The 17,575-nt window shown below is 35.0% G+C and overlaps 3 protein-coding genes across 3 annotated transcripts; all 3 read right to left on the bottom strand.

Moving 5' to 3' along the window:
• Positions 1–1,019: 1,019 nt before the first annotated feature.
• LOC108470111 (protein RKD5) lies at positions 1,020–4,148 on the bottom strand. Its single transcript, XM_017771334.2, has 5 exons — positions 3,847–4,148; positions 3,468–3,717; positions 2,266–2,513; positions 1,606–1,823; positions 1,020–1,437 (listed from the first exon to the last, which is right to left on the bottom strand). Exons 1-5 carry the CDS (start codon positions 3,908–3,910, stop codon positions 1,252–1,254), a joined length of 966 nt encoding a protein of 321 aa, XP_017626823.2. The 5' UTR covers positions 3,911–4,148; the 3' UTR covers positions 1,020–1,251.
• A 392-nt stretch (positions 4,149–4,540) lies between these two features.
• LOC128289404 (uncharacterized) lies at positions 4,541–7,227 on the bottom strand. The gene is made up of 8 exons (XM_053025246.1): positions 7,222–7,227; positions 6,717–6,817; positions 6,596–6,635; positions 5,597–5,860; positions 5,506–5,549; positions 5,422–5,464; positions 5,092–5,190; positions 4,541–4,915 (listed from the first exon to the last, which is right to left on the bottom strand). The coding sequence occupies exons 1-7, from the start codon at positions 7,225–7,227 to the stop codon at positions 5,125–5,127; spliced, it is 564 nt and encodes a 187-aa protein (XP_052881206.1). The 3' UTR covers positions 4,541–4,915; positions 5,092–5,124.
• Positions 7,228–8,144: 917 nt separating this feature from the next.
• Positions 8,145–16,485, bottom strand: LOC108468649 (uncharacterized). The gene is made up of 24 exons (XM_017769527.2): positions 16,114–16,485; positions 14,973–15,103; positions 14,675–14,759; positions 14,469–14,522; positions 14,223–14,314; positions 14,029–14,132; positions 13,526–13,598; positions 12,939–13,314; positions 12,470–12,790; positions 12,151–12,354; positions 11,907–12,002; positions 11,757–11,820; positions 11,315–11,439; positions 10,948–11,194; positions 10,675–10,811; positions 10,446–10,570; positions 10,197–10,320; positions 10,045–10,103; positions 9,604–9,700; positions 9,323–9,509; positions 9,113–9,211; positions 8,910–9,031; positions 8,669–8,728; positions 8,145–8,549 (listed from the first exon to the last, which is right to left on the bottom strand). Exons 1-24 carry the CDS (start codon positions 16,165–16,167, stop codon positions 8,451–8,453), a joined length of 3,135 nt encoding a protein of 1,044 aa, XP_017625016.1. The 5' UTR covers positions 16,168–16,485; the 3' UTR covers positions 8,145–8,450.
• Positions 16,486–17,575: the final 1,090 nt, after the last annotated feature.

Genomic DNA, 17,575 nt, shown 5'->3' with positions numbered 1-17,575 from the left:
TTTATTTATAGTTAATGCAGAAGGTAGTGGTTATATGAACATGAATAATTGGCTGGTTGAATTCAGAATGGGAATGGAATTAACGAGGGCACGTAGTAGGACAATGTGTGGTAAAAAATAAGTGGAAACGCATAGAGCAGCACTTATAAAAAAATGAAACCCATCACTTCTCTCTTATATTTAATAACATAATAACATTCCTACTCATACTCGGTTTTTATGACCATTGTCTCATTGGATGACCCTTTTTTTTATTATTAAATTCCTACGCTGCCTCATGTGATGGTTTCCAAAAGTGAAAAGCATAAAAGCCTATCAGAGAGAGGGGCTTTAAAAAATAAAAAGATGAAAATGGGACCTATGAAACTGAAATCCACTGAGGGAACAAAAAGCTATGAAATTTCAACCTCGGTTCTAGCAAACGCTTCATATCTATACGTGTGTACTTTATATGTATAATAACATCTAAGCTAACTATTCTTTCAAGCTACATTGTCCGAGTATGGGTAAAAGTACACTGAAACTTGCATACTAAATGTTGAATTACATTATATCCTTTTGATTTAAATAATGAGTAAGTTAGTACTTATATGTCAGATCAAAGAGAAAATTAATTTTTTTGTTAAAAATTTCATCAAATTCTACTATTAAAAACTAATTCTTATATGTCAACTTGAGGTATATGTGGCTCACAACGTGTTTTTTTTATTCCATTAATTACAAGTTTTACCAGAAAGTACTAATTTACTTGATTTAACATACAAGCCTAAATTGTAAATTTTTTATTGTCAATTTTTTAGTATAAGAGAAAATGTAATTTAACTTCTAACATAGGGGTTTCCATAGTATTTTTACCTCTAAGGATGATTACTCAAGGAACAATTAAGCATCATGAAGGTAAAGTGAACACTACCTAAGACTCAATATTTGATACATAACTGAAAATGTTAATCAATGCCTAGTAATATATTAAATGTGAAAACTGCTTTAAAATGAAAGTAAAAAAGATCATTTACAAGTTTTAAATAAGCACCACTTAAAGGACCCATACATATATGAAGCCTGTAACGAGAACTTTACAATGCATTTGCTCATAGTCCTAGAGCATAGTGACTAGTGACTATATTGGCCAGGCAAAAAGTTCACATAAGGAAGTGTTTATCTCACTAGAGTCCTTAAGTAGGACTTGGTGAAGTAAGAAATATATTAATCATCTAGTTCAGAAAGTTGATCACTGAAAACTGATAGGTGCTAATTTTTAAGAGCTCTAGCTTTATGTCTTCGCTTGAAAATGTCCTGCCTAAACCGCTTCGTCTCGCTCTTTAATTCAATGAAAGGTTCCTTCTCTATACTTTCTTTCTCTGTCTCCAACATCATTCGCCTCTTTGCTACAGCATAGGCTGCAGCCTCGTCTTGCTGCCGCTGCTCTGCCTCTTCCTGCATAATTTGTGTCTTCAGTCGTTTTCTTTCAAAGAAAATCGCAGCCAAATAAAAATGAGAGCTGAATTCAACCATCAGGATGGTATACGATAGTATCAAACACCCTTCCCTCGATAAATATATATTTTTGAGGCAAAATGACAGCAAAAGGGAAAGAGAAAGGACCTGGAGATCACGAATTAGACCATCAAGGGACTTGATCTTCCTGTGAGGCCAGCGAGGAATACCAAATTCTCTGCATTTCCTTTTCAGGACAGTGAGACCAACGTTCAAATTTCTAGAAGCTTCCACTATAGGAAGATCGAAGTATTTTGCAAGATCTTCAAGAGCAATTCTGGCTACATCCTTAGAGTCAGCTCTTTTTTTCTTTTTCACTGCAACACCTGCAGTTTTCCCTCAATTTTGAAGACATTATACTTCATAAATAGCAGACAAATTCAGATCTTAGAAAGGAATGCACACAAAAGGAGCTAATCTGCTAGAAAAATGCAGAACAAATATATCAGCCATTATTCATCAATGTGAATAGCTGCTAGTCTTCAACTAATGAATCTGAGAATGACAAGTCATGGGGAAATAAAGGCATATGGAATACCTTTTCACATTTTTTAGGGACATATAAATGAAAAACCTGTTTTCCACACATGTTCGTACATATTAACAATAAACTGCGTGTTTATAGGTCAACATTAATCCAATTCAGAGTCCAGAGAAATTTGGTATATGCAATTATGAAGATAACAAATACAAACTAAATCCTTGTTCACAGAACATACGACTTCTTATTCATGTGCATTTACCAAAAAAAGGAAGCTCTAAAAGAACCTGTTGCATTTTGTTCGGTTTGTCGAGATTTCAATAACTCAGAAGTAGCGCCTGAATTAGGGAGGCAATTAAGATCCTGATCAAGTACAAGAAGACTTCTTTTCAAGTGGTAATGATTATCTCCATCCCTCGTACAAGTTTCCTTAGATAACTCCCTAGATGGTCCTCTATCTTCGGTGCCACATCCCCTCTGGAAAATCAATTGAAGATCATTTGCAAGTGTCGGGATAGACTTCAACTTCGGGTTTCTGCATGATGACTCAAGTCATTAAAGCATCATTAAAGCAAAATAGAAGTCAATCAAAGAATGTCAAAACTTGCTCGAAAAGACATGGAAAAAAAATGGAAGAAGTTAAAGACATTTGCACTTCCTACTCAAGCATGGGTCAGATTGGGAGTGTAGACTGGACCTTGTTCTCACATTAATAGTCTTTAACAGTGAAAACCCAGGTGAGAAAAAGTCCAACTAAGAAAAATCAAAGCATCGATCCAATTTTATCGGATGTCCCCAGAGGGACAGAAAAATCAAAGTATGACATATGGACAATATGCTATTGGTAATGAAGGGTTTACCTTGATTTTGCCTACCTGGTTTTGATAGGCAGAAGTCTCTTGATAAATTCACATAAATGACACTCAGAACAAAATGGCTCCATTAAAAGTTTGTAAGCAAAGGAAGAAAAATAATATCTCTATCTAATTCTTAATATAGTTAAGACATCAATATGACAAAACAATGCCCCTAGCAGAACAAGGAAAATGAAAATAACCAAATACAACATTGCAATCCATTAAAGACACTTCTAATTGGAAAATCCTCTGCTAAGATGCCTCAACTATTGCAGAACAATGGTTTCAAGAGACATTTTCTCAATCAAAGTGAAACATGATAGTTGATGAGATGGCTCAACAATGATGTGACAATAAATGCAATGTGGATGCAAAAAATGTGCATCTGAGCACGAAATCTGGTTCTTCTGATTTTTTATTCTGATGTTTAATCAACATTTCTCTTCTAAAATTCCAAATAATTAAACAGTTTTGTCTTGCACTGAAATGCTCAAATAAAAAACCGGACTTTGCATGCACGTGTGATAGACGAATCAATCATCCAGGCATAGAAATAAAATTGATCCCAATTCATAGAACCAATCAGTCTAGCAAATGAGTAGCTGAAAAGAGAAAATGTGGAAACGGCGTACCTGGAAATGGAGAGTAAAGAAGGAATGAAGAAGAAACGTGGAAGACGGTGGATATGAAAAGCAAAAGAGCAGAGCCACAAACCGATAACTCTGCCTTCGAAAAGCTCGTGGGCTGGTACCCCCTGCAATAGAAGAAGAGGGGCTGCTGCAGTTTCCACGTAGGGGCCATCTTTTCTGAACACAAACTCTCTCTCAACCTCATTTTCCTCTCCATTCTCCAATCGGTATACATGCAAGCTTCTGATCAACTCTGCAAACAACACCAAAAGAATCCAAGAGAGGCTTTAACCAAGCACAGAAAAGAAAATCTAACAAAAAACCAATTATTTAATCATAAAGCAGCATTGGTTTGGTTTGATGAGGGTATGGGATTAATTACCTTTGTTGATGGTATTTTCAAAGACTACGAGAGTTGTCAGGCAAGGGCCCTGTGACAAGTCCATGAAGAAGAAGAAGAAGAAGAAGAAGAGAACATGAATCAGATGTGGGATGATGTAGAAGAAATAGAAAAGGACAGGCAGGCAGGCAGGCAGGCAGGCAGGCAGGCAGGCAGGCAGACAGAACCGAAGGTCTACGGTCAAGATGGACAAGTTTGCATGACAGTCTCCCAGTCAGTCTTGGACCATGGTTTTACGTTCTATTTTATTATTATTTGTTGGACTGTATAATTAATAATAATAATAATGTAAAAGCATCTGAATAGTAAATACATGGTGAATATCCTTTAGAGTTTTGATGATGTTATATGTTGTGTAAAATTACCATAACGCCATTAACAACACACTCCCCCAACGGGCCAAAATTTACGTAAGAGATGAGATGACCCAACTCTTTCTTGTGTTGGAGAATGGAGAAGGCTAGGACGAGGGGGCGGCAATGACCAACCAATCTCTGCTTTCGCCACTTTAAATCAACGAAGGTATTTAATTTACCTTGGCCGCATGTCTGAGAAGTGGCATAGGTAGTTAGAATTGGGCCCCGCTTTTAAGTAACCTTTAACAACCTTCCTTCTTTTCTTTTTCATTCTTTTTCCTTTAGACCAAAAGAAAATAATAATAATAATAATCCTTAAAGGCTCAAACTAACAATAGAGACTTATGTCAGTCATACAGTCAATTTTGTCTTAACAAATGCATCCTCTCTATCAAGTAAATAAAAAGTATGCTATTGTAAATACCATATCCTACACAAGAAAATTCTTAGCTTCCCTACCATGTGTCCATATTTTGGAATTGCATGCCCCCTTGGGTCTTTTGCCTTGTTCTTCATCACTACAAGTACAAATAGATGATTACTAGATATCACAGCAGCATCCTCCAATCACTTAAGCACAATGTTGGAAAAACAATCCATGATTGTTTGATGGATATGCTCCAATAAGTAGAGAGAACAATTGCATTCACCCACCATCATTCTCACGGTTCTCCAAGGAGGAAGGGCATGTTAATCTACTAAAATAACTGCCAAATTAGTATCCAAAGGAAAAAGAATAATCAAGCAAAGTAAAAAAAAAAAAAAAAAAAACACATCAAATTTTATCACTTTTGTCTCTTGACAAATAAAATGAATGAATTCTACAATACATGATATTCCAAAGTTCCTGAAGTGAAGAGGCAGTGCTTACAAAACTATTTTGCTGGATAAGCCCTTGGTTCTTCTAGACCAGTCGACCAACAAACTTGCTAACCTTGGTACACAATATCAACCAGGATATGATTCCAACCTGCAATTTTGGAGGTTTAATCAGAAAACCAATCAAAACTCATCAAAATCTATCCTTCCATTATTGTATCCAATTATCCCATACAAGGAATGGGCAAATTTGACCCCGGAGATAGGCCCCATTATAAACAACCGAAATAAGAAAAACAAAACCCGGAGGAGAATTCAATTCCTGATTCTATCACATGAGATCGAAATTAAAATTTTAATTAGAGTTCAAGATATTTTTTACCAGGACATTGTTGTTTAAAGAATCCCGTGTCTTCCAGGATAGACTTTACCTGCAAAAAGGTTGTTTGTCATATTCAGTTAATACACAACTGGTTTTCTTAAATTTTGTGTTATCCTCCAATCCAATTGCTTCTTGTCAACTCTTGATGTTCTTATTTAATTTGATCATTTCAGACCTCAAGGAAAAACTTTAATTTCTGGAGTATGTCACTAAGAAGCATGTCTACAGCCCTACCAAACTTGATAGGTATATGATGGAATGACCCATGCATGCTTGGACAAATTGTTATTAACCAGTGAGAGGAAAAAGAGGTAAAATATAACACAAGAATTTGCCAAAATCGTTGTAGTTCATTACCAATTGGTTGCACAATTTTTTGAGATATGGAAGCAACAGTAGACCTCCAAAACCAAAAGATTAGCACAACATTAGTTATGACCTACACAAGCAGACAACAAAACTCTTAGGACACTAATTTAGCAAACAAGCATACACAATTTCTAGACTGTTCCATTAAATACAGAACCACCTTCAAGATGAACAAAACTTTCAGATACAAATATAGGACAGCTTCAAGTCTTGGCTGCGTTCTGCCTGATCTGGACATCCAAGTGTTTCTTCCGTCAGTACAGGTGATATAGAAACAACTTGAGGGGCCGGGGGGGGCAAAATAACTAGAGTATAGCAAACGAGGTTTTAGTGTTTATGAAATGATGCTCTTTCTTGAAAGAGAAAATAACAAATATATGAACCATAAACAAACAAGAAACAATATCTAATAAAAGTTCAAGTACTTGAAAACAGTTACGCTCTGACCTTAATATATATATACACACTGTACAGCAAATGAAACCGACCTCATTCAATACTCAGGATTAAATTTGTCCGTGATTGTTAAACTTACCAATAAACAGAGAGTAGGTTTCCCCTAATACACCTAAAACAACCTGATAGTCCACAAAACTAGAACATAAGCTTTGTTCCATAGCCTAAATCCTAATCAAATCTCTGTATCAACAATCTATCCTTTGATAGGCACAAAATTTGGATGAAACCCAAAACACCACAAAAAGATTGTTCAAAGAATCAAATTCATATTAGCTAATATGAAGAGAAAATCAATAAGTCATTTACCAATGGCTATGCAAAACAATTTGCAAGTTCATTCAGCTGCCATCCTCTTAAGTTTGGCTGATTGTGCAAATGTAGACGGCCTATGAATTTGAATAGATTTGTTCATCATGCAATTGTGACTGCTAAGCTGAATAAATAAAATTCAATGTTAAATCACTTACTGCGAAAAGGAAGCAGCATCTTTTAAAAGCTGCTTAATCTCTCCACAAAGTTGGATTTCATTGTCAGTCTTGGATGCTCCCAAACCATGTAAAATGAAAATCTAATCAACAATTTGAAAATCTGCAACATAATCTACAAATCTTCGAGGGGAATTAGGTACCTTCTTTAAATGTAGCCATTTGGTGGCAAATTGGAAGATGATGACAAGGAATAAAATGAGAGGAGCTGCCTGGAATCATCTTTCTTCTAGGATTTCTCCTTCTCCCATTATTCAAGTCTAACTACAAGTATTTGTTCAGTTGCAGAACTAAGCATTTATTCTTCCTCTTAACAAAAGCATGTGATTTACTAACAATAAACTTTGTCAGCTTTGTTTCAAAAGGCAACTCAAGGTAGATGAAATCTTACTTTAACTCCCTACATAAACTTAATTTTAAATGATATTTTTTCCTTTTTTACTTTCTGGCTTTCATGGATCATTCATGTTCATGAGTTGTTACAAACCAGCATTAAATCCCCAAATTTTTAGTTCCAAGGAGATTTTGAACACCTAAATAATAAAACCATACATCAGTTCCATCTAAGAACAACCATTGGTATAGCATTAGGAAACAGTCATGAAAATGGAAATAAGTGATGGAAGACCATTTATACAGGAAAAGGGAATCAATGGACAATGGAAATTAATGAAGCTAAAAACAACTCACGTGAAAATTTAGGCTTTTTTTCTTTTCAAGCAAAAATTGTAAATCATTTTCGTTCAAAAAATCAATATCAATAGGTCTTCGGTCTCATGCCCCATCAAAATTACCGGTAAGTCAACCAAAAAAGATTTCTGACCGTGAAAAAAGAAAATAAAAAAGAGCGCCGGAGAGGACACACACTTTAGAGATGGCGGGATTCAATGTTGATGGGTTGGTATTCTTTTTTTGAAAGTAAAGTTGATGGGTTGTTGGTATGGCCTAATCCATCCAACATGGGTTTCTTTCTTTAAGTGGCTTCAGCCCACATCCTCCATTCGGATTCGGCTTAGGCAAGGCCAGGCCTGTCCCGATTGTTGAGTTTTTATTTATTTATTTAATAATTTATTTTAATTTTTTATGATGAAATTTTTTTATATAGAATATATTTATGAAAACTTATTTTCTTAGAAATAATTATGAAAACAAAATTTATTTTGTCAAAATAAATTAAAAAGCCAGAGAAAAAAATAATTCAACTTAATTATTTGGTTGAATGAATACCAAAAACTATCAAATCTAACCCAACTTCCTCCTAAATTTTTCTACTATTAATAAGGTTAATTATAAGATACACAAATTAAAAATAATTTTCTTTTAGTGTCTTAAAGGGTCGAATGGAAAAATAAGATAATAAATTTAAATGTTGTGAATGGAAAAAACAATTCAAGAAAGCTTTGACACCCATTTAAAAGTCTAACTTAACTCGATTTCAAATTTAGTCAGAAATTTAATGTAGCTACAAGAAAGATGATGAAAAATTAAAAAAATAAATAAGGAAAGGAAAAAGTGCACAAATACATTCCTTTGAAATTTTAAAGTGTATCCTATGAACAAAATGAATACCCAACAAAAGAAAAGAAAAGAAAAGAAAAGAGAATATTTCACTTCAGTCAAATACTCTTGATTTTCACTGCTATACAAACATGGACATATATGTAAAAAATCAAACCTTTTTAATCCAAAACAATATTATATGCTATATAGGAGATATCATTTATCTTCTTTTTCTTTAGTGCGCAGCAGTTCTCTTGCCATGGAAGAGAATGATTTTGCATTATCTTGCATCTCTGCAGTCTTCAAGCTGATTCCCTGCCCAACCCATGTTACAACATTTCATTACATTTTTCATCCATTTGAAGTCATGAATAAATCACTAATATCAATCAATTATGCTCCTCAAAAACTTCATCATTACACAAAAACAGTACCTGCAACTTTCTCAAATTTTCCTGCAGCTTGCTTTCTGCCATTTTGGCTGCACTTGATTCCTGCACCCATGGATAAAAGGACAATCATGGTTATCTTGTTTTAACACAGGTACTACATCCAAGGTGACTTGAAGACTATGTTTTACAACGATAGCACATCAAAACTCAAGCTAACCTATAGACGTTGTGGAAACTAACGAATCAAACACATTCAGGATGTTTGCATTTAGCAAATACTTACACCTTGCAAAGAAAACCCATATTTTTTCTTTATTTGATCAACAGCACTGGACTTCTCATCTTGCTGCTGCTCTTCTTTGGTGATGGGTTTCTCATTTTTAACCTTCATCTGCTTCAGCTTACCTGAAAAATATGAAATAATTTATCGTCAAGCGAATACACTGATGGGGGTGTGTTGATTCACGAACATAAAATGACACTGACCTGCTGTGAAAGCCTGAAATTTAAGTTTATGCTTATTAAGAGTTGCTAGGATATTCTGTTCTTTGGGTTTCTCTCCAGGATCATCAAGGTCAATATCATCTTCAAAGAAGGGAAACCAAAAAGTGAAAAAAGAATTGATTAAGCTGATGCAAGAACTTGTCAATCACCATACGCATAGCCAACTCATACAGTATGCAATATATCATTTACCTATGTTTAAGTCTATTTCATCCTCATCCACAGCCTGGTTATCTTTATTCTCAACCTCGCATGGAAAATTAGTTGTCGAAAAGATGGTAGAAAGCTCTTCAATACTTTCTTTAGTATCTTCTGTTTCCATTTCAGGTGCATGCTTTTTACTGCCAGTTATGTCTTTGAGGACAGAGCCAAAAAGTCCCTGACATGCCAAATAAGTAACAATTTGGGGACAATCTTCAGTTTCAGAAGGTTGTCTAGAATGCAGAGACCAAGCAGTGCAATCTATAATCTACCTTTTTCTTTTCCTTCTGAACTGTGGCTCCAGAGGCAGGCACTTCCTGAGTAAGCATTAGATCTTTCCTATAGACACGGCTGATAAAGTCCAAATTCCTATGAAACAAATTAATACTGAATTATATCCTTGTCATAATGCTAATGCAGATACATAAGACAAGAAAAAGGGGAAGCTTAAGAGTCTTTTTGAACCCCATTTTTAGTTTCATAAACATTTAGACGAATAGAAAGCATAACATGAAGAAAATGACGATTTTTTTAATGGAAAATAATATGATAACAGTGGCTCTATTTGCATGTTTAAATTTCCTATGAAAGCTATGGAATAAGAGTGTTCTCCTTCCGAGTAGGGTGTAGGGATAGCCTTTTGTCAGTAAATAGCAGAAAAAAATGGTTACAAAGATAAGATAATCGCATAGACTACTAAAAGGAACATATACCTAAAAGTTTCCCTCTGGAGCAGAACTGAGAGAATGAAGAATTCTTGATCACCATTCACCTGTTAAAGGGAGTAAAAGAGTAAAACAAAACTATATCCTCAAAGTTAAAATTATATGAACATGTAGTAGTAAAATTATTAGTTATGTTGTACCATTACAAAATCTCCAGAATTTGAAGAGCACATTGAGCTATCAGATAATGAATTTGGTTTTGGTGCAGAATATCTGAAACCTCTGATTGAAGTTTCCTTGAACAAGGATAATTCTGGCAAGGATCTTATATTACACAGCACAATGTTGACATGCATGAGACCAAATCCAGAAATAAATTTGCAAAAAATACCTTATTTTATTTGGCATAAATCGGTTCATAAAAACCCAGACTAATATATGACCATCACCTTATTTCAACTTTTCCACTAGTGAAAAGGAGCATAAGGCCAACATCAGAAGCAGTATAAAATGTTGATGCCCAGCAGCAAGAAGTGGAATGAAACTTCTTCTTGTAGTGAACTTTTTTGACACCCTGAGTCAAAGAGAAAGGTGTTAAGTATACCCCATTTTGTTTTGAAGGGCAGGGTGAGGCTGGGCAAAAATGACGAGTACGTATAAAAATAATGTGCTGATTACCTGAATGGTATGAGTCAAGGAATAGACATATGCAGCCTTCTCAGAGCATACGAGTATGAAAGATTGCTTTGGTATGCCTTCCTCAATAGGACTACCAGTCGATATATTTGCTCCTCTAACTGCTATATCCTGCCAATCTGCAGAATGTAAATAAGAATTACTTTTTCACCAAGTTCTATGACGTTTGACAAAAAAAAAAACAAAAAAAACAGAACTAAATGGATTATGCCATCTAGTACTTATTTTAGGAAGCAAACTGAAAGTAGCACATACCCAATATATGCATAAATAGTGCTCTTGAGGGTTTCTTGGGTTGAACCATGCTAGCACTCAGCATGTTCCCAGAATCACTATCGAAGGCCAAAACTGATGAATCCTTTGTTGCAACCACCAAAACATTCTTCTCAAAATTTTGCAGACTGCAGGTTTTAAACTGCATCGAGATGATGCCAGGACTGATATCACTTGCAATATGACTTTGAAATATGATATTGAGACCTTCAGTGTCAACAAGTGAAACCTGTTTATAAGAGTTCAAAGTTAAAATTATTACACTAACACGCCACTGTTATTTCATCCAATATCAGCTGAACGTCCAAAAGTTTTAAAACAACTAAGAATCGAAAGAAAATAAGCTTACATCTCCATGGTCATTTCCAATGGCAACATGTCTTGTGTTCTGGCATATGGCTAAAGAGAGTACAGAACCATTAACCTTAATGACCTTTACACTCTGGATATGATTATTCCTTTTCTTTGTGCTTCCTGAACCAGAAAAGATTGAACAGAGAGAAAAAAAGAGATATATCATGGTGCTCACTTTTAGGAAATATTGATTGCAGAAAATAAGTTAGCTATGGAGATCTAAAACTTGATAGAACATCTGAACGACATTTCTCATAAATGACTAAAGTACTTCTCATTCATACTTATGTTTCAAGATCAAAGAAAAAAGAAAGGAAAAGATTAGTTTGTTGCACATACAGATGAAGAAAAAAAGCAGGAAGATGACCCATGTATCCAAAAACAACAGCTAAACCCAACTTCAAAACCTTTCAGTCCGAAGGTATACTTAACTATACCTTGGAAAGAGATGAAACTGTTTTCTGCTGTATATGGCTCTGGCTTAAACTTAAAGAAGCGGACCTGAAGTACTCATAATAGGAGAAAAAAATAGTTAGATAACAGAAGAAATCATTTACTTCAATGAAACTATCCCCAGTTGATTTTACCGTTCCACTCTGGTCACCAGAAATGATAATCCTAGAGTTTCCATCAAAACATAGTGCGGTCACTGGTATACCACTTAAAGAAAAATCATCTTCGCTCTGCATTAAGAAAAAAGGTAAAATAAAAACAAGCAAAAACACCACGTAACCAATTGGCAATAATCTAGAAATCAATATTTTTAATTAAAACAATCCATCTGCAAGCTTGCAAGCTTAATGCAGCATGGAAACTAGAAATCAATATTACCTGTTGCTTTAATGACAGAATTGGTATAGGAAAGTGGCATGATATATCCCAAAAGTTGATGGCTCCATCACTGTGTCCAGTTATGTACAGATTTTTTATCTTCCCAAATCCACTAAATTGGTACGAGTTTGAATGACCTCCATCTTTTGACTTTGTCTCCAAGGGAACAAGTGATGGAATATCCTTGACAACTAGAATGTAATCCTGCAAGACCCAAGAAAATGCATATGTAGCAGCAACCAAATTTAGAAAAGTTGCCTTTAAAAGAGAGAAATGACAATGGCAGCAGAACAGAAAACGAATATTCTAATTAACTTACCTCATCCGAACTTAATGCATAAGGGTTGTCAGTGATAAGTTTTGCTACGGTGATGCTTGAATCTACAAATGGCATATTTACCATTACCTCCTTTGGGAGGGAGGGTGGAGACCTTGATTGGCATTGCAGAAGATACTTCTCAATTGAGCAATCATCATACATATAAATATTTCCTGATTTGCCAATCAGAAGGAGAAGATCTTGTTTAACTTTGCTTTGCTCAGTAGTACTTAAAGTGATCATCATGTCCAAACAAGGCTCAGACAAATGAAGCCCAAGTTTAGTTGTGCGAGTTTCAGTATGCTCGTTCAATAAGATTACCTAGTCAAAAATTACATCCAATAATAGAGTTAAGGTTTTTCAAGTTAAAATGACTGGATAGCTTAACCGGGCTAAAAGTTCAAGCAAACTATTAAAAGAATAAAGTGTATTGCCATCCATAGATAACGATAACAAAACATCTAAGTACCTGCAGCAGGCTTGTGGAGGCTACATCAGAGGCACCCATGACATACAGTCGAGTGGCTTTTGCATCAGCATAAGCCCATTTTAAAGATGCTATTGGTGTTTTTTCTGATTTAAATCCAAGAATGAGTTTACAAATGGGAGTATTTTGAATACCAATTTCAGATTGCTTTGAGGTAGGAATGCTCCATATGAGAACTTCTCCATTATCATAACCAACAGCAACTTTACTACCAAAAGGGCACACCCAGCATGCAGAAGTCACATGTTTTGCTTCATTATGTACTGATTGGAACATACTTCCACCAGTAACCAAAATAGATTTGCATTCTCTAATTTCCCACAAAGTCATAAAGCCGTCTTTAAATATTATAAGAATTCTGTATAGAATTGAGCCACACATGAGAAAATACTGACTGCTAACATAACACATTAAAGTTTGAACAAAAGGTAAAGAAATGAAGTATAGAAACACAAATGCATTTAGAGGCGGGAAATCCTCACTATAGGAGTCAACGGTACTTGAAAATTGGCATCTCACAAGAACTTAAGTTATAAACGAAAATTAACAGAATCAGAAAGTAAAAGTACCTTTTGCTTTCAGCTGTTGGCTGAGGAAGTATGGAGATAGCAGCCCTATCAGCTAAAACTTCCGTTGGATTTCCTAAACAAGATGGTTAATCAAGTTAAATTAAACCACTAATGTAAGACACGATACCACAAAGTAAACTTTCAGAATTCTCAGAATAGCTGCAAACAACGTTCAATAGCAACAGAACTAAGACATCAAAAAGTATGTCCTGTAATTAGAGAGGGTCGATATTGAGGATAGAGAGCTTTCTTTTAGGTAGCTAGGAAAGGACCCATTAGTAAATTCCAAGTGCATCAAGTAGCATGCTTTATTCCTTCCAGAGTGTTTTGTTATCAGGGACATCATAATGATGTCACTATCATCCAAGCCTTGCAGAGAGTAAACAAGAACATCTCAAAGGTAACACTTGAACCTAGTCAAGTTTATTTGTTAAAAGATTATGCCGCACCATTATGCTTAACAACACACTTCAAATCTTAAGCAGATATGTAGTACTCTTTACCATGAGAAGCTGAGAAAGGTATAGTGTATTTCATTTGCATAACATGACAGACTTCTTGTTCAATCTTAAAAACCTTGATGTTGCCTTCAGAATCTCCAACATACCTGCAAATTCAGATATATTCAAACGCTGCATTTGCATATCTTAAAGTTGAAAAAACCTTCAGTAGAGCTAAGAGCCTAAAATAGGCTTACATGTAGGGACCAGCTTGCATAACTGTGAAAGAAGTAATTTCTTCTTTAAAGACATGTACATGAGACAAGAGCCTCCTTTCCAAGTCCCAAACCTACATTACAGTTTCCAAAGAAAAATGAATCCCCATAGGGGGAAGAAAACATATTTATAGGAAAAATATAGAGCAAGCAAACGTAGTCAATATTGATTAGACTACTGTAGACTACTGTCATAACTAAGCTGACTAGACTCAGCAAGTAACTTGCCTCGATATGGTTCTTGAGATTTACATTTAGAAGGATGCCTTGATTCTGGACGAACTGAAGACAAAGTATGATTCATATTAGTAACTCTGGGTAACTTGATTTAAAATGAAAATAGGTTTTACAAGGCAAAACGAAATACTGATATAGCATTATTAAGGATAATTAGATGTGTATCAGAAGAACCACAATTGAATGTCACAAAAGACCTCCAAAAACTTGCTTGGAACTGTGTCATCAGATTCAAGTAGAGCTTGAGAGTTATCTTTCCCAAAGAGTTTAATTCTGCCATCCCTGAAAAATGAAAATTTGTTTAAAATAAAATAAACTTGTAGGATATCGTTATTTCCATACAATCAGATTTCAGATACATCAGTATTGCTCAATGAGAAAGGATATCCAAGCATTACCCTTTTGATGAAGTGAAAAGTGACTTCATGAAAATGTGTATTACTTATGAAGCAAGCAATTCTTTGGTGCCATTCAAGAGAGGGAAAAGAGGCTTACGTAGTAGATATTGCAAGTATCTTTTGAATGGAATCATAAGCAAACATGCAACAACCCAATGGGATCCCGTAATGAAATACCAAATGCGGGTCCACATCACTAGCTTTCAAACCATCAGAATTCACTCCAGGCTGCAATAGAAACAGTCATAGAGTCATAAGCTAGTCACACTTGCTAACTGTTAAACGAACGGATAATTCAGTAGTTCTGCAACGACATGAAGTTATAAGACAGTCATCTTGACCCAAGCTCTATCAGCCACTAATCTCATCCAATTTTGTTGTAAATAAATAAATAAAGTTGCTTTTGAGTGGGTCCCTAGCAGACAAAACAAAGTAAATTAAGATTAAAATGAATGGGATGGAGGCCCCATCAGATCTTACTTGCAATAAAGACAGCACCGCCCATCACATGGACAGGTTTGACTGCTTATTTCTTTAACTATCACCCACCAAATCAAAGATAAGTATCCTAAGTTTTTTTAATTACTTGGTTACTCTAAGTATCCATTCGGATAGAAACGAGAGAAGCCTAAATCCAAAGCCCCAGCAGCTAAAGACATGGCACCAAACGTTTTAGGACAAGCTTTCTTTTGTTGTATACTTATATTATTACGAGCAATTTTTGTAATGGTCGTTAAATGTGGATTTGACATGGGGATCTAACATTTAGCAAGGAATCTTCATCAAAGCTCTTAACATGGGATTGGGGAGGATGGACTAAAAAGGGGGCGGGGGAGACCCGAAGTCTTTAACTTTCTCAAATTTCTACTATGACAAAAAATATACTAAAAACAGTAATGCATCTAGTTCTTGTAACTATAGCTGATTTGCAATTAGTTTAAACTATAAAAAGAACACTCAGAATCGAAATCTCAGTAGCTTAAACTATAGTTTTTATTTCAGAAAAAAGAAAGAAAAATGGAGAATCGAAAACTATGGAATCTAAAAAGAAAACTGAAAACACATACTATCAGAAAAGCAGAGGGCAGCACAATGTCGAAAATTATTGAGTGATAAGTAGGATTAAGAAAAAGGCCGAGGATGAAGAGAAGAGAAGCAAAGAAATCCTACTGATTTTCTTTCTTTCCATCTGGGTGCCTGAAGAAAGAAAGAGAGGAGAGATTGAGTGAAGCTATTACCTTCTTGGAAATAGAAGCCTTCTCCACTAGCAGCTTCTTCACATTAACAAACATGGATTCCCCTGCTTGCTCCTTCCTAATCCAACAACAGCGTTTGAATCCCAAGGCCAATTGCAGAAGTAAAGTGTATGTAACTCCAAATTCTCCTTTGAGATAACCGACTTTTAAAAGCTTCCAAGAAAGGTGATTGATGAGGTCAGGTGAGGGGAGGGACGGTTGATTACAGTTTCTTTAAAGCGGACAAATCAAGACGAGTTTTGTTTCTTTTTTATTATTAACGTTAGCCAGGTGGAGGAGGTTGATTAGCTTCTCTCAATTTTTGTTTTTGGACAGTAAATTAATGGCGGGGGATCGTCTTTTTGTCTTTGACTTCCTACTACACGTGGTGCAATCACTATGGGGTTGTTAATATGAGACTGCCCATACTCAAACCAAAACTACGTCTGCTATTTAAATAAATAATTTTGCAATATCCAAAAGAGAAGAATGCATGTCATTTTGGTTAAGTGGAGCAAATAAAGATAATTTCTTAACACAAAAATAACTCTCTATCTATTCTATTACTCTTTAATTATTTATATGCATACCGATCATAACGTTTATTCTCCTCTTAATTATTTTACCTAAAAACTCCTTTCCAAATTTGTCAATGGGATGGGCTCTTGATTTTATTAACAGCTAAAGCCCATTGTAGCCTCGTAGATTCTGATTGTTGGGTCTTGAATGCCCATGCCCTAGTGAGGTGGCCTGCACTGCAGTTGGAACTCCTCCTGACCTTCACCTATGTAAACTATGGCCCAAACGCTTAATTTAATATTTAGTACGGATAATTTTTCCTAATTTGATATTTAAATTTTTTTTTGTCTAATGTGATACTTGAATTTGACAAATTATTTTGTCACATATTAGTCATACATTAGTTATTTTTTGTGTTCTCGTAAAAAAATATTATTAGTGTTCTCGAAATAATTTGTATCACATTTGATAAATTTATATACCAAATTAGATAAAAAATTTAAATAAAAAATTAAGCATCAAAATAGAAAAATGTGTCACTAAATGGAGAGAAATTTTATATGTTTATTAAACGAAGCATACTTAAACATAAAATGTTGGATGATAAAGATGCAGTGGCCCACAGCAGCTGAAGTAAAATGAGTACTAGTCCATTCCCATTTCCCTATCCCACCCCCAAAAGATGAAAATAATAATAAACGAAAAACAGGTGTCTTGGCCCAACCAGACTTAATTAAGCTTTTGGTTTCAAACTGATGCATGGAATGATTAGATAAGTAGACAACACAACTCTATGTCATCATCTTCTTTGAGTTGTAAGGCTTCTGCCTTTATCACCCATTCCTTGCTTCCTCCTCTTTTTTTATTTTATTTTATTTTATTTTATTTTTAAAAAAAGGTTGATTCATTATGAAACGGAATGTGGTGACTGACAACTTTCTTTATT

Source organism: Gossypium arboreum, chromosome 2 (genome assembly GCF_025698485.1).
Source record: "Gossypium arboreum isolate Shixiya-1 chromosome 2, ASM2569848v2, whole genome shotgun sequence".
NCBI classification, from domain to species: Eukaryota; Viridiplantae; Streptophyta; class Magnoliopsida; order Malvales; family Malvaceae; genus Gossypium; species Gossypium arboreum.
This window is presented reverse-complemented; position numbering and strand designations above follow the sequence as displayed.